Raw genomic sequence first — 16,879 nt, forward strand, 5'->3', positions numbered from 1 at the left:
CCCCTCTTAACCACGCCCCAACGACGCCCCCGCCCCAACCATGCCCCCCGCACCCACCCCCCACCTCCCGAAATTGGAGGTCTCAAGGTTGGAAAGTATGTATTTAAGTTATTTATAAATTAACTTTGTTATTAAAATAAGTTATTCAAATTTAAATCTTTAATTATATAATAAAATGTTAGATAATACAATAATACAATCACACCACATTATTTTCGTGCAAAGTAACACGTGTAACAAAACTAAAACAGATATTTGTGGAAATTGTTCAATATTTTTAGTGCAAAATAGCATTCAACAAAATCAAAACAGCCACTTCCTGAAATTGTTTAATAATGTATTTTTAGTGCAAAATAACTAATTTAACAAAATAAAAATAAAAAGTGTACAGCAATTATTCTTTTTTTGTGTGCAAAACAACAACTGTAACATACTTAAACAGAATTATACAGAAAGTGTTCGATTATCTATTGTTTTCTGCAACGAAACACACCCGAAATTGTTCAATGTTTGAGTTATTTAGATTGAAAATTGTAATTATATAGTAAAATGTTCTATATTATTTTAGTGCACATGCTTAGGCTGCTGCCCCCGCGACCCGACCTCGGATAAGCGGAAGAAGATGGATGGATGGATGGATTGAAACATTTAACACAACTAAAACAGATATCTGCGGAAATTGTTCAACATTTTAGTGCAAAATAAGAGATTTCAAAGAGAAATGTACATAATGTGCTGCACCTGACCGGCCAGGATTCGAACCAAGTACTTCAGTTTGCAAGCCAATTACTAACACAGCACACTTGATGAATGTGTGAATAGGAGGGAACGTGTGTTTGTGCCAGCCTGGCCAGAGAGCGAAGAAGAATGTGTGGTCAAGTTAACTTTCAGTTTCAGTATGAATGTATGAACGTTAATAAACCTGCAAAGATTGCAGAATTTATAGCAATCAACTTTATTGTCTGTAAAGAAAATCAATAAAAAACAGCACGAAACGTTGCGAAGTTGAAACATCTGACGTGACCGTGTGTCCGACATGTATCACGTCTCCGTCGCTCCACTTCCTGTCGCTGACAGGAAGTCTTAAAATAGAGCTGTCAATCACACATTGACCTAAAAGGAGGATTAATTATAGTCGTTTACCAAAATTGCCTGACAAAGACTTCAGTAAGACTTCAGTGAGCTGTCAATCATCACAAAGCTCCGCCTTTAAGTCAACAAGCATGGTAAGGAGATCTGGACACACACACACACACAAAGTGTTGTCACTCAATGGTGAGATGTTTCTCCAAAGCCTCAAACACACACTGAGGATCCTGATCAGCATCAACGTGCAAGCCTTCTGGGAAAACACACTACACACACACACACACACACACACACACACACAATAAATGAGACTTAATGATAACCGTGTGTGTGTGTGTGTGTGTGTGTGTACCTGCAGGCCTGCAGTGTGCGTCCTGTACACACCGAGCGTGTGTGTGACGATGTCCGGGCTGTCCTCGCTCCTGCTCTGCAGACGGTCCTGGACCTCAGGGTCCGGAGGGGGTCGAGTGACGGCGTGAAAGCTGAGGCAGGAAGTGACATCATGGAGGTGGTCTGAGACGGAGGCGGGGGGGGGGGACACTGACCTGAGGCCGGTGACGGGGTCCGTGCTTCTCAGCGTGAGTCTCTCCAAACAAAGGTCATCGGTCAACTCCAGGAAGAAAACCCTGCGGCACACACGGGGTCAAAGGTCGTGAAGTGTGTGTGTGTGTGTGCGTGTGTGTGCGTGCACCTGTTGGGTGAGTTGAGTGATTGCTGCAGGTGCTTGGTGTGCTGAGGTTCAGATGGAAGGTGGTGAAGGATCCAGCCTTTGGAGCTGCAGTCCACTCGGCTCAGACGTTCTTGGAGAACTTGGAGAGTCACGGACTCTGGAACTGGAGAACACTTCACTTGTGGACCACTAGGGGCAGTCATGTCACATCATTGACCAGTGTGTGTGTGTGTGTGTGTGTGTGTGTGTGTGTGTGTGTGTGTGTGTGTGTGTGTGGCCTACATCGTCTTCTACCAGACCTTCACAAAGTCAACAAAGAAATGGACATATGGTAGCTCCGCCCACCGCACTAAGCTCCACCCACCTGGCTGTGCAGCATGCAGGTGTGATCGCACTTCTTCTCCAATGGCTGACTGGTCAGCTTCAGCCCATCGCAGCAGGTCAGTCCAACATACTAACACACCACAAGTGTTACTCTTACACCACCTTACAGTCTTACCAAATTACAGTCTTACTATATTACAGTCTTACTGCATTACAGTCTTACCATATCACAGTGTTACTATATTACAGTCTTACTGTATTACAGTGTTACTATATTACAGTGTTACTACATTACAGTGTTACAGTATTGCCATACTACAGTGTTACAATATCACAGTGTTACAATATTACAGTGTTACAATGTTACTATATTACAGTGTTACTATATTACAGTCTTACTATATTACAGTATTACAGTATTGCCATATTACAGTGTTACTATATTACAGTGTTACAGTATTGCCATATTACAGTGTTACTATATTACAGTCTTACTGTATTACAGTCTTACTATATTACAGTCTTACTGTAATACAGTCTTACTATATTACAGTGTTACTATAATACAGTCTTACTATATCACAGTGTTACTATATTACAGTCTTACTGTATTACAGTCTTACTATATTACAGTGTTACTACATTACAGTGTTACAGTATTGCCATATTACAGTGTTACAATATCACAGTGTTACAATATTACAGTGTTACTATATTACAGTCTTACTATATTTCAGTCTTACTATATTTCAGTCTTACTATATTACAGTGTTACAGTATTGCCATATTACAGTGTTACTATATTACAGTCTTACTGTATTACAGTCTTACTATATTACAGTCTTACTGTATTACAGTCTTACTATATTACAGTCTTACTGTATTACAGTGTTACTATATTACAGTCTTACTGTATTAGTCTTACTATATTACAGTCCTACTGTATTACAGTCTTACTGTATTACAGTCTTACTATATCACAGTGTTACTATATTACAGTCTAACTGTATTACAGTCTTACTATATTACAGTGTTACTACATTACAGTGTTACAGTATTGCCATATTAGAGTGTTACAATATCAGTGTTACAATATTACAGTGTTACAGTATTGCCATATTACAGTGTTACTATATTACAGTGTTACAATGTTACAGTCTTACTATATTTCAGTCTTACTATATTACAGTATTACAGTCTTACTATATTACAGTGTTACTATATTACAGTGTTACAGTATTGCCATATTACAGTGTTACTATATTACAGTCTTACTGTATTACAGTCTTACTATATTACAGTGTTACTATAATACAGTCTTACTATATTACAGTCTTACTGTATTACAGTGTTACTATATTATAGTCTTACTGTATTACAGTGTTACTATATTACATTCTTACTGTATTACAGTCTTACTGTATTACAGTCTTACTATATTACAGTCTTACTGTACTACAGTCTTACTATATTACAGTCTTACTGTACTACAGTCTTACTATATTACAGTGTTACTATAATACAGTCTTACTGTATTACAGTGTTAATATATTACAGTGTTACTACATTACAGTCTTACTACATTACAGTGTTACAGTATTGCCATATTACAGTGTTACAATATCAGTGTTACAATATTACAGAGTTACAATGTTACTATATTACAGTGTTACAATATTAGTCTTACTATATTATAGTCTTACTATATTACAGTGTTACAGTATTGCCATATTACAGTGTAACTATATTATAGTGTAACTATATTACAGTGTTACTATATTACAGTGTTACTATAATACAGTGTTAAAGTATTGCCATATTACAGTGTTACTATAATACAGAGTTACAATATCACAGTGTTACAATGTTACTATATTACAGTGTTAGTGTTCCCCTATGACCGTGTTACAGTGTTACTATATGACAGTGTTACAGTGTTACTATATGACCGTGTTACAGTGTTACAATATGACCGTGTTACAGTGTTACTATATGACAGTGTTACAGTGTTACTATATGACCGTGTTACAGTGTTTGTGCTTACTGTCCACCATCTTGTACTTGTCAGTCAGCAGTTTGGCTTGATGAGTCTTCCCTGAGCCTGGTGGACCCAACAGGAGGACTCTGGGAGTCCGAGTGCAACGCTGAGTCCGGACAAAAGCCAGAACTGAAAAATACATACTGTATGTAAATGTGTCTATTGCAGAAATATATATACTATACAGTACATAAACATATACTATACATATATGTGTGTGTATATATACACATTATATGTACTGTGTATATATATATATATATAGTATATACAGTATATGTACTGTATATATACTTAGTATCTACAGTATATGTACTGGGTACTATACTATGTATATACAGTATATGTATTGGGTACTATACTTAGTATATACAGTATATGTACTGGGTATTATACATAGTATAGTATATATAGAGCATATGTAGTGTATATATATATATATAGTATATGTACTGGGTATTATACATAGTATAGTATATATAGAGCATATGTAGTGTATATATATATATATAGTATATGTACTGGGTATTATACATAGTATAGTATATATAGAGCATATGTAGTGTATATATATATATATAGTATATGTACTGGGTATTATACATAGTATAGTATATATGGTATATAGGTAGTATGTGAGACCTTGTTGGTAGATGTGTAGAGGAGGCTGGTCGCTGTTGACGGTCTTCAAGATGTGGCAGTAGGCGGAGCTTATCCCCGTGACCTCACAGCGATAACGCTGCAGGTCGGCCATCAGCTGACTCTGTGACGCGTCCACCTTGGCCTCCAAACGCTGCTGCACCTCGTCATCAGCCGGCCTGATGAAGGTCTGGTGGTACACGTCTGCACACAGGAAGTGATGTCACCTGCTTTCCTCTGCTCTCAAACAGGAAGTGGCGGTCCAGACCTCCTGTCAGCGGGTCCAGCAGCCGGCCTTGATGTCTCTCCATCAGGACGTCTTCAGGAGCCTCCAGGATCACTGTCAAACATCACGCCGTGACATCACTTCCTCCTCCACGCAAACAGGAAGTGTCTCCACAGAAGAAAACCTACCCACGTGTTTGGGAATGACGCCGCCCTGCTGGAGATTACGAGCCTGCAGGCGAGTCTGAGGAAGTCCATCCAACACCCAACCCTGGACACAACAAGGATCCTCACATGGCTCCTTTTCTCACATGGCTCCTTTCCTCACATCTTTTCCTTTCCTCACATGTCTCCTTTCCTCACGTCTCCTTTCCTCACATCTTTTCCTTTCCTCACATCTTTTCCTTTCCTCACATGTCTCCTTTCCTCACATGTCTCCTTTCCTCACAGTCCAAGTCTTGACACCTCACATGTCTCCTTTCCTCATCTTCCCTTTCCTCACATGTCTCATTTTCTCACATCTTTCCTTTCCTCACATGTCTCCTTTCCTCCTCTTTCCTTTCATGACATGTTTCCTTTCCTCACATGTCTCCTTTCCTCAAATGTCTCCTTTCCTCATCTTTCCTTTCCTCACATGCCTCCTTTCCTGACATGTCTCCTTTCCTCACGTCTCCTTTCCTCACATGTCTCATTTCCTCTCCTCACATGATTCCTTTCCTCACATGTTTTTTTTCCTCACATGTTTCCTTTCCTCATCTTTTCTTTCCTCACATGTTTCCTTTCCTCATCTTTCCTTTCCTCACATGTTTCCTTTCCTCACACGTTTCCTTTACTCATATTTCCTTTCCTCACATGTTTCCTTTCATCATATTTCCTTTCCTCATCTTTCCTTTCCTCACATGTCTCCTTTCCTCATCTTCCCTTTCCTCACATGTCTCATTTTCTCACATCTTTCCTTTCCTCACATGTCTCCTTTCCTCCTCTTTCCTTTCATGACATGTTTCCTTTCCTCACATGTCTCCTTTCCTCCTCTTTCCTTTCATGACATGTTTCCTTTCCTCACATGTCTCCTTTCCTCAAATGTCTCCTTTCCTCATCTTTCCTTTCCTCACATGCCTCCTTTCCTGACATGTCTCCTTTCCTCACATGTCTCCTTTCCTCACATGTCTGATTTCCTCATCTTTCCTTTCCTCACATGATTCCTTTCCTCACATGTTTTTTTTCCTCACGTTTCCTTTCCTCATCTTTTCTTTCCTCACGTTTCCTTTCCTCATCTTTCCTTTCCTCACATGTTTCTTTTCCTCACATGTTTCCTTTCCTCACACGTTTCCTTTACTCATATTTCCTTTCCTCACATGTTTCCTTTCATCATATTTCCTTTCCTCACATCTTGCCTTTCCTCATGTCTCCTTTCCTCATTTTTCCTTTCCTCACATGTTTCCTTTCCTCACATGTTTCCTTTACTCATATTTCCTTTCCTCACATGTTTCCTTTCATCATATTTCCTTTCCTCATCTTTCCTTTCCTCACATCTTGCCTTTCCTCATGTCTCCTTTCCTCATTTTTCCTTTCCTCACATGTTTCCTTTCATCATCTTTCCTTTCCTCACGTCTCCTTTCCTCATTTTTCCTTTCCTCTCATGTTTCCTTTCCTCATCTTTCCTTTCCTCACATATTTCCTTTCCTCACATCTTTCCTTTCCTCACATCTTTCCTTTCCTCATATTTCCTTTCCTCACATGTCTCCTTTCCTCATCTTTCTTTTTTTTTCCTCACATGTCTCCTTTCCTCAGACCAAGGCACACTACCTAGATCAGGACATGCTATGTAGACCAAGGTAGGACTTTCTATCCAAACAAGGAAGCGTGACTTAGACCAGGACAGTCTACCTAGACCAGGTGAGTCTATAGTCCAGCACTTGTGTGTTTACCTGGTTGAAGCAGTCAGTTTGTTTGAGTCTTTCTTGAATCAACTGGACCAGCAACTCATCAGGAACCTCCTAACACACACACACACACACACACACACACACACACACACACACACACACACACACACACACACACACACACACACACACACACACGCACACACACACACACACACACACACACACCTGAGTGTGTTGTTTGCGTCACACGAGTGTGTGTGTGTGTGTGTGTGTACCTGTTGTTTGAGTGTGTATTGGCGTGCTTGTTCGCTGGTCTCTGATTGGTCCTCCAGTAAACACTTCAAGGTCACGTGAACAGCTCTCAGATCAGCACACAACTTTTGGGCCTGATGGACCAGAACCAGATCCAAGACTTGAAGACCCAGGAGCAGGAGCAGGACTGAGTCACGTGGTGTCAACTCACCAGCGTGTGTTTCCCAGCTGCAGGTGGACCCAGCAGGAGCACCCTGGGAACTGACACAAGACAAGGAAGGGTGAGCGAGAGAGAGAGTGAGAGAGAGAGAGAGAAAAAGGCGGGAAGCAGCGCCATCTTGTGTGTCCTCCTCACCGTGCACACTGCTGTCCCTCAGCAGCAGCAGCAAGTAGGCGATGGGGTCGTCGGGCTGGTCCACCGCCAGGCTGGACACCATGCTCTGGACACAAGGCCACATGTAGCAGCCGGACGTGACGTCACGTGCTGGACAAAGAATGTGGGGCACACCTGCACCAGGTGGAGGATGTTGTGCTGGTCGGCGTAGATGGACATCTGAGGGGGGATTCTCAGGGGCTTCTCCATCACCAACACCTTCCTGCTTGGACGTCACATGGTGATAACTAGCTGGCTAGCATGATAACTAGCTGGCTAGCATGATAACTAGCTGACTAGCATGCTAACTAGGTGGCTAGCATGCTAACTAGCTGGCTAGCATGCTTACTAAGTGACTAGCATGCTAACTAGCTGGCTAGCATGCTAGCCACTTAGCTAGCATGCTAACTAGGTGGCTAGCATGATAACTAGGTGGCTAGCATGATAACTAGGTGGCTAGCATGATAACTAGGTGGCTAGCTTGATAACTAGCTGGGTAGCATGCGAACAACAGTCACGTTGTCCAATAAATCAAAGAATAGTGGCTAGCTTCTTACTTGGACATGAGAAGGTGCTAACTAGCTGGTTAGCATGCTAACTAGGTGGCTAGCATGATAACTAGGTGGCTAGCATGATAACTAGCTGGGTAGCATGCGAACAACAGTCACGTTGTCCAATAAATCAAAGAATAGTGGCTAGCCTCTTACTTGGACGTGAAAAGGTGCTGGGTAGCATGCTAACTAGCTGGCTATCATGCTAACTAGGTGGCTAGCATGCTAACAACAGTCATGTTGTTCAATAAAGCAAACAATACTTGGATGGGAGAAGGTGCTAACTAGCTGGCTATCATGCTAACTAGGGGGGTAGCATGCTAACTAGGTGGCTAGCATGCTAACTAGGTGGCTAGCATGCTAACAACAGTCATGTTGTCCAATAAATCAAACTTCCTACTTGGACGTGAGAAGGTGCTAACTAGGTGGCTAGCATGCTAACTAGCTGGCTATCATACTAACTAGGTGGCTAGCATGCTAACAACAGTCATGTTGTTCAATAAAGCAAACAATACTTGGACTGGAGAAGGTGCTAACTAGCTGGCTATCATGCTAACTTGCTGGCTAGCATGCTAACTAGCTGGCTATCATGCTAACTAGGTGGCTAGCATGCTAACAACAGTCATGTTGTTCAATAAAGCAAACAATACTTGGATGGGAGAAGATGCTAACTAGCTGGCTATCATGCTAACTAGGTGGCTAGCATGCTAACTAGGTGGCTAGCATGCTAACAACAGTCATGTTGTCCAATAAATCAAACTATAGCTTGGACGTGAGAAGGTGCTAACTAGGTGGCTAGCATGCTAACAACAGTCATGTTGTCCAATAAATCAAACTATAGCTTGGACGTGAGAAGGTGCTAACTAGGTGGCTAGCATGCTAACTAGGTGGCTAGCATGCTAACTAGGTGGCTAGCATGCTAACAACAGTCATGTTGTCCAATAAATCAAACTATAGCATGGACGTGAGAAGGTGCTAACTAGGTGGCTAGTATGCTAACTAGCTGGCTAGCATGCAAACTAGCTGGCTATTATGCTAACTAGGTGGCTAGCATGCTAACAACAGTCATGTTGTTCAATAAAGCAAACAATACTTGGATGGGAGAAGGTGCTAACTAGCTGGCTATCATGCTAACTAGGTGGCTAACATGCTAACTAGGTGGCTAGCATGCTAACTAGGTGGCTAGCATGCTAACAACAGTCATGTTGTCCAATAAATCAAACTATAGCTTGGATGTGAGAAGGTGCTAACTAGCTGGCTAGCATGCTAACTAGCTGGCTAGCATGCTAACAACAGTCATGTTGTTCAATAAAGCAAACAATACTTGGATGGGAGAAGGTGCTAACTAGCTGGCTATCATGCTAACTAGGTGGCTAACATGCTAACTAGGTGGCTAGCATGCTAACTAGGTGGCTAGCATGCTAAGTAGGTGGCTAGCATGCTAACAACAGTCATGTTGTCCAATAAATCAAACTATAGCTTGGATGTGAGAAGGTGCTAACTAGCTGGCTAGCATGCTAACTAGCTGGCTAGCATGCTAACAACAGTCATGTTGTTCAATAAAGCAAACAATACTTGGATGGGAGAAGGTGCTAACTAGCTGGCTATCATGCTAACTAGGTGGCTAGCATGCTAACTAGGTGGCTAGCATGCTAACAACAGTCATGTTGTCCAATAAATCAAACTATAGCATGGACGTGAGAAGGTGCTAACTAGGTGGCTAGTATGCTAACTAGCTGGCTAGCATGCAAACTAGCTGGCTATTATGCTAACTAGGTGGCTAGCATGCTAACAACAGTCATGTTGTTCAATAAAGCAAACAATACTTGGATGGGAGAAGGTGCTAACTAGCTGGCTATCATGCTAACTAGGTGGCTAACATGCTAACTAGGTGGCTAGCATGCTAACAACAGTCATGTTGTCCAATAAATCAAACTATAGCTTGGATGTGAGAAGGTGCTAACTAGCTGGCTAGCATGCTAACTAGCTGGCTAGCATGCTAACAACAGTCATGTTGTTCAATAAAGCAAACAATACTTGGATGGGAGAAGGTGCTAACTAGCTGGCTATCATGCTAACTAGGTGGCTAACATGCTAACTAGGTGGCTAGCATGCTAACTAGGTGGCTAGCATGCTAACAACAGTCATGTTGTCCAATAAATCAAACTATAGCTTGGATGTGAGAAGGTGCTAACTAGCTGGCTAGCATGCTAACTAGCTGGCTAGCATGCTAACAACAGTCATGTTGTTCAATAAAGCAAACAATACTTGGATGGGAGAAGGTGCTAACTAGCTGGCTATCATGCTAACTAGCTGGCTAGCATGCTAACAATAAGAAGACAGTGAATAATACAAGAATTGTACCTCAGAGATGTCTTCTGTCTGCTGCTGTTGCCAGGACGCAGTGGTCGTTGTCATGGCAACAACGCGCGCGCAGGGAGGGGGGGGGGCGGGGCTGACTAAATGACGCGCAGCCCACGTGGGGTTACCAACTCTATTTTTGTTTGGTCTTTTTTACATTTGTGTGCAAAATAACTCATAGAATAAATGATGTATTCATTTTTAGGACTTGAATAGAAATATTTTCTACTCAACATAATAAAAATAAACATTTTCTTTAACTGAAGTCTGTACTGCGTAACTTAAAAAAGTATAAACAAAGTGTAGTGTCACTGTCAATGTGTAGTGTCACTGTCATAAAGTGTAGTGTCATTCAAACTGTAGTGTCGCTGTCATAAAGTGTAGTATCACTATCATAAAGTGTAGTGTCACTGTCATAAAGTGTAGTGTCACTCAAACTGTAGTGTCGCTGTCATAAAGTGTAGTATCACTATCATAAAGTGTAGTGTCACTATCATAGTGTAGTGTCACTGTCAAAGTGTAGTATCACTATCATAAAGTGTAGTGTCACTGTCATAAAGGGTTGTGTCACTGTCATGAAGTGTAGTGTCACTGTCATAGTGTAGTGTCACTGTCATGAAGTGTAATGTCACTATCATAAAGTGTAGTCACTGTCATAAAGTGTAGTGTCACTCAAAATGTAGTATCACTATCATAAAGTGTAGTGTCACTGTCATAAAGTGTAATGTCATTCTCATAAAGTGTAGTGTCCCTCAAAATGTAGTATCACTATCATAAAGTGTAGTGTCAGTCATAAAGTGTAGTGTCACTGTCATGAAGTGTAGTGCCACTATCATAAAGTGTAGTGTCACTGTCATAAAGTGTAGTGTCATTGTCATAAAGTGTAGTGTCACTCAAAATGTAGTATCACTATCATAAAGTTTAGTGTCACTGTCATAAAGTGTAGTGTCACTGTCATGAAGTGTAGTGTCACTATCATAAAGTGCAGTGTCACTATCATAAAGTGTAGTCACTGTCATAAAGTGTAGTGTCACTCAAAATGTAGTATCACTATCATAAAGTGTAGTGTCACTGTCATAAAGTGTAGTGTCACTATCATAAAGTGTAATGTCATTCTCATAAAGTGTAGTGTCCCTCAAAATGTAGTATCACTATCATAAAGTGTAGTGTCAGTCATAAAGTGTAGTGTCACTGTCATGAAGTGTAGTGTCACTATCATAAAGTGTAGTGTCATTGTCATAAAGTGTAGTGTCACTCAAAATGTAGTATCACTATCATAAAGTTTAGTGTCACTGTCATAAAGTGTAGTGTCACTGTCATGAAGTGTAGTGTCACTATCATAAAGTGCAGTGTCACTATCATAAAGTGTAGTGTCACTATCATAAAGTGTAGTATCACTACCATAAAGTGTAGTATCACTATCATAAAGTGTAGTGTCACTGTCAAAGTGTAGTGTCATTATCATAAAGTGTAGTGTCACTGTCATAAAGTGCAGTGTCACTCAAAATGTGGTATCACTATCATAAAGTTTAGTGTCACTGTCATGAAGTGTAGTGTCACTATCATAAAGTGTAGTGTCACTGTCAAAGTGTAGTGTCATTATCATAAAGTGTAGTATCACTATCATAAAGTGTAGTGTCACTGTCAAAGTGTAGTGTCATTATCATAAAGTGTAGTATCACTATCATAAAGTGTAGTGTCACTGTCAAAGTGTAGTGTCATTATCATAAAGTGTAGTGTCACTACCATAAAGTGTAGTATCACTATCATAAAGTGTAGTGTCACTGTCAAAGTGTAGTGTCATTATCATAAAGTGTAGTGTCACTACCATAAAGTGTAGTATCACTATCATAAAGTGTAGTGTCACTGTCAAAGTGTAGTGTCATTATCATAAAGTGTAGTGTCACTACCATAAAGTGTAGTATCACTATCATAAAGTGTAGTGTCATTATCATAAAGTGTAGTGTCACTGTCATAATGCAGGACATGTGTATGCTGAACAAGTTAGATACACAACTGGTGTTTTGAGAAGATGATTACAGTGTTGCATGTATTGAGGTGTTTAGTGAGGTGAGTCATGTTGATGAAATATGTTTTACTGTCATCGTCATGGTAACACAAACCTGGAAGTCAAGTTGGCGACCTTTAAGCCCATGTGACCAGCAGGTGAGTGAAAGAGGAAAAGAAACATGTGACCAGCAGGTGAGTGAAAGAGGAAAAGAAACATGTGAGCAGCAGGTGAGTGAAAGAGGAAAAGAAACATGTGACCAGCAGGTGAGTGAAAGAGGAAAAGAAACATGTGAGCAGCAGGTGAGTGAAAGAGGAAAAGAAACATGTGACCAGCAGGTGAGTGAAAGAGGAAAAGAAACATGTGACCAGCAGGTGAGTGAAAGAGGAAAAGAAACATGTGACCAGCAGGTGAGTGAAAGAGGAAAAGAAGAGCGTGCAGCAAAATAAAAGTTTATTTGACACTTGCAGACAGGAAGTCACAACTGAGGCGCCATGTCGTCATAGTCCATGATGCTCAGCTCACGTCGTCTCTGGCGGACGGCGAGCGACAAGTCCGCGCCCTCGCTGGGAGGCGGAGCTTCACTTCCATGTGGCGGCAACATGCTGCCCTGCGTGGGGGGACTTCCTGCCAGGAGGATGGCCTCCGCCTCCTGTCCCAAGAGCGGACTTCCTGATTGGACCTCCTCTATCTCCTCCTCCACCTCCTCCTGGCTGGGAGGAGGCGGTCTGAAGCACTGCCACGCCCTCTGCTCCAGGAAGGAACCCACAGCCAGTGGTGATTGGATGGGGGACAGAGAGCAGGGGGAGGTGGACGCAGGGGGGAGGAGCCGTGTCACCACGCCATTCACAACCTCCACACTGGAGGAAGGGCGGGGCTTGTGGTGGCCCTGAGTAGCGGGCAGCGCGGGCGTGCCATGGTCTGGCCTGCAGGGGTTAGAAGAGACTGTGAATGCTGTCTTGTGATTGGTGGATGAGTGCGTGGTGGAGTGGAGTGGAGTGGAGTGGAGTGCCACCTGCTGAGAGCGTCCAGCTGACTGTACAGCTCAAGCATCTCGCTCTGCAGCGTCTGGACGATCCTCCTCAGAGCGCCGCCGCGACCCTCGCACGCCACCAGCTCCTCTCTGCCACACACACTAGTCATTAGCGCTCAGAGGGGCGGAGCCTGACTCACGCCACACCCACCTGCTCCGCCTCTTGGTGTCATCCAGGAGTTTCTTCTGATCTGCGATGAGCTGCTCCTTCTTGGCCAGATGGTTCTCTAGATCTGCTGCTCTGTGATTGGCCGCCTCTAACTTCTGTCGCTGCTGCAGCTCCGCCTCCTTCAGGCTCTGGTATTCTCTACCCAGAATGCCTTGCAGCAGTGACGTCTCCTGAGAGACAAACACAACAATCTTTTAACACTGGGAGTATGCACCTTCTCCAGGGACTGTGTGCCCTTGGTTCTACCTATGTTCCATGTGATAGGTTCCAGGTGTTCTATGTATGTTCCATGTGCTCTATGTGCTAGGTTCCAGGTGTTCTCTGAATGTTCCATGTGCTCTGTGTGGTAGGTTCCATGTGTACTATGTATGTTCCATGTGTTCTATGTATGTTCCATGTGTACTAAGTGGTATGTTCCATGTGTACTATGTATGTTCCATGTGTTCTATGTATGTTCCATGTGTACTATGTTCCATGTGTACTATGTATGTTCCATGTGTACTATGTATGTTCCATGTGTGCTATGTGGTATGTTCCATGTGTACTATGTATGTTCCATGTGTTCTATGTATGTTCCATGTGTACTATGTTCCATGTGTACTATGTATGTTCCATGTGTACTATGTATGTTCCTTGTGTGCTATGTGGTATGTTCCATGTGTACTATGTGGTATGTTCCATGTGTACTATGTATGTTCCATGTGTACTATGTATGTTCCATGTGTACTATGTATGTTCCATGTGTTCTATGTATGTTCCATGTGTTGTATGTGGTATGTTCCATGTGTACTATGTGGTATGTTTCATGTGTTCTATGTGGTATGTTCCATGTGTACTATGTGATATGTTTCATGTGTGCTATGTTCCATGTGTATTACGTATGTTCCATGTGTTCTATGTGGTATGTTCCATGTGGTAGGTTCCATGTTGTCTATGTATGTTCCATGTGATATGTTCCATGTGTTCTACATATGTTCCATCTGACTATGTGGTATGTTCCATGTGACTATGTGGTATGTTCCATGTGTTCTATGTGGTATGTTCCATGTGACTATGTGGTATGTTCCATGTGTTCTATGCGGTATGTTCCATGTGTTCTATGCGGTATGTTCCATGTGTCCTATGTGGTATGTTTCATGTGGTAGGTTCCATGTTGTCTATGTATGTTCCATGTGATATGTTCCATGTGTTCTACATATGTTCCATCTGACTATGTGGTATGTTCCATGTGACTATGTGGTATGTTCCATGTGTTCTATGTGGTATGTTCCATGTGACTATATGGTATGTTCCATGTGTTCTATGCGGTATGTTCCATGTGTTCTATGCGGTATGTTCCATGCGGTATGTTCCATGTGTTCTATGTGGTATGTTCCATGTGTTCTATGTGGTATGTTCCATGTGTCCTATGCGGTATGTTCCATGTGTCCTATGCGGTATGTTCCATGTGTTCTATGCGGTATGTTCCATGTGTTCTATGCGGTATGTTCCATGTGTTCTATGCGGTATGTTCCATGTGTTCCATGCGGTATGTTCCATGCGGTATGTTCCATGTGTTCTATGTGGTATGTTCCATGTGTTCTATGTGGTATGTTCCATGTGTTCTATGTGGTATGTTCCATGTGTCCTATGCGGTATGTTCCATGTGTTCTATGCGGTATGTTCCATGTGACTATGTGGTATGTTCCATGTGTTCTATGCGGTATGTTCCATGTGACTATGTGGTATGTTCAATGTGTTCTATGCGGTATGTTCCATGTGTCCTATGCGGAATGTTCCATGTGTTCTATGCGGTATGTTCCATGCGGTATGTTCCATGTGTTCTATGCGGTATGTTCCATGTGGTATGTTCCATGTGTCTATGTATATTCCTTGTGTACTACGTGGTATGTATATGATGTGTATTTTATGTCTGTTGTGTGTTCCATGTGTGTTGTGTGTGTTCCATGTGTGTTGTGTGTGTTCCATGTGTGTTGTGTGTGTTCCATGTGTGTTGTGTGTTTTCCTAGTGTGTCGTGTGTGTTCCATGTGTGTTGTGTGTGTTCCATGTCTGTTGTGTGTGTTTCATGTGTGTCGTGTGTGTTCCATGTGTGTCGTGTGTGTTCCATGTGTGTTGTGTGTGTTCCATGTGTGTTGTGTGTGTTCCATGTGTGTTGTGTGTGTTCCATGTGTGTCGTGTGTGTTTCATGTGTGTCGTGTGTGTTCCATGTGTGTCGTGTGTGTTCCATGTCTGTTGTGTGTGTTTCATGTGTGTCGTGTGTGTTCCATGTGTGTCGTGTGTGTTCCATGTCTGTTGTGTGTGTTTCATGTGTGTCGTGTGTGTTCCATGTGTGTCGTGTGTGTTCCATGTCTGTTGTGTGTGTTTCATGTGTGTCGTGTGTGTTCCATGTGTGTCGTGTGTGTTCCATGTGTGTTGTGTGTGTTCCATGTGTGTTGTGTGTGTTCCATGTGTGTTGTGTGTGTCGTGTGTGTTCCATGTGTGTCGTGTGTGTTCCATGTGTGTTCCATGTATGTTGTGTGTGTTCCATGTGTGTTGTGTGTGTTCCATGTATGTTGTGTGTGTTCCATGTGTGTTGTGTGTGTTCCATGTGTGTTGTGTGTGTTCCATGTATGTTGTGTGTTCCATGTGTGTTGTGTGTTCCATGTGTGTTGTGTGTGTTCCATGTCTGTTGTGTGTGTTCCATGTGTGTCGTGTGTGTTCCATGTGTGTCGTGTGTGTTCCATGTGTGTCGTGTGTGTTCCATGTGTGTTGTGTGTGTTCCATGTCTGTTGTGTGTGTTCCATGTGTGTTGTGTGTGTTCCATGTGTGTCGTGTGTGTTCCATGTGTGTCGTGTGTGTTCCATGTGAGTTGTGTGTGTTCCATGTGAGTTGTGTGTGTTCCATGTGTGTTGTGTGTGTTCCATGTGTGTTGTGTGTGTTCCATGTGTGTTGTGTGATGTGTGTTGTGTGTGTTCTCACAGTGAAGCTGCGTTGATGCGGAGCCTCCAGCTGCTCCATCAGAGTCTTGTTGGTTTGTCGGAGCAGAAGCAGTTGTTGGTTCTGCAAGAACATCTGCTGGTGTAACTTGTCAGTGCCGCTGAGCTGCACAAAAACATCTGGTCAGGCTTTGACGGACAGCGCTCTCGGCCAATGAGGGCCTTCCTCACCTTGAGTGACAGCTGGCTCAGCTGATGCTCTGCATTGCAAGCCTTGTGATTGGCTCTCTGAAGCTCCTCCTCCAAATCCCTGAGTCTGCTCTGACACTCCTGCAGCTGGCT

General features: G+C 42.4%; 2 protein-coding genes across 5 annotated transcripts in view; both read right to left on the reverse strand.

The window, feature by feature from the left end:
* Positions 1-939: 939 nt before the first annotated feature.
* Positions 940-10,489, reverse strand: ak8 (adenylate kinase 8). Of its 4 annotated transcripts, none has more exons than XM_072915471.1 (15): positions 10,415-10,489; positions 7,635-7,722; positions 7,482-7,566; positions 7,338-7,387; positions 7,150-7,260; positions 6,914-6,982; positions 5,175-5,256; positions 5,029-5,100; positions 4,764-4,964; positions 4,128-4,250; positions 2,124-2,213; positions 1,781-1,922; positions 1,635-1,715; positions 1,442-1,571; positions 940-1,355 (listed from the first exon to the last, which is right to left on the reverse strand). In XM_072915471.1, the coding sequence occupies exons 2-15, from the start codon at positions 7,707-7,709 to the stop codon at positions 1,266-1,268; spliced, it is 1,401 nt and encodes a 466-aa protein (XP_072771572.1). In that variant the 5' UTR covers positions 7,710-7,722; positions 10,415-10,489; the 3' UTR covers positions 940-1,265. The 4 variants fall into 4 exon arrangements, with proteins under 4 accessions (XP_072771572.1, XP_072771573.1, XP_072771571.1 ...); XM_072915472.1 differs by lacking the exon at positions 10,415-10,489 and adding an exon at positions 8,057-8,079 and having other exon boundaries at positions 940-1,113; XM_072915470.1 differs by lacking the exon at positions 10,415-10,489 and adding an exon at positions 8,057-8,079.
* A 2,366-nt stretch (positions 10,490-12,855) lies between these two features.
* tsc1a (TSC complex subunit 1a) overlaps positions 12,856-16,879 on the reverse strand; it is a 37,845-nt gene continuing 33,821 nt past the window's right edge. The window contains exons 18-22 of the mRNA XM_061980035.2: positions 16,769-16,879; positions 16,581-16,703; positions 13,604-13,791; positions 13,435-13,542; positions 12,856-13,345 (exon numbers count right to left, since the gene is read on the reverse strand). Of these exons, the coding sequence (XP_061836019.2) occupies positions 12,898-13,345; positions 13,435-13,542; positions 13,604-13,791; positions 16,581-16,703; positions 16,769-16,879 (978 nt within the window). The 3' untranslated portion in view covers positions 12,856-12,897. The remainder of the gene's footprint in view (positions 13,346-13,434; positions 13,543-13,603; positions 13,792-16,580; positions 16,704-16,768) is intronic.

Source organism: Nerophis lumbriciformis, linkage group LG20 (genome assembly GCF_033978685.3).
Source record: "Nerophis lumbriciformis linkage group LG20, RoL_Nlum_v2.1, whole genome shotgun sequence".
Taxonomy (NCBI): Eukaryota; Metazoa; Chordata; class Actinopteri; order Syngnathiformes; family Syngnathidae; genus Nerophis; species Nerophis lumbriciformis.

Excerpts from the sequence above, each read along its gene's own strand:
- ak8 (XM_072915470.1), bottom strand. Across the intron at positions 7,388-7,481 it reads GAGGGACAGCAGTGTGCACG|TTCCCAGGGTGCTCCTGCTG; the intron begins GTGAGGAGGACA and ends GTCTTGTGTCAG. Across the intron at positions 4,251-4,763 it reads TCTACACATCTACCAACAAG|TTCTGGCTTTTGTCCGGACT; the intron begins GTCTCACATACT and ends TGTATTTTTCAG.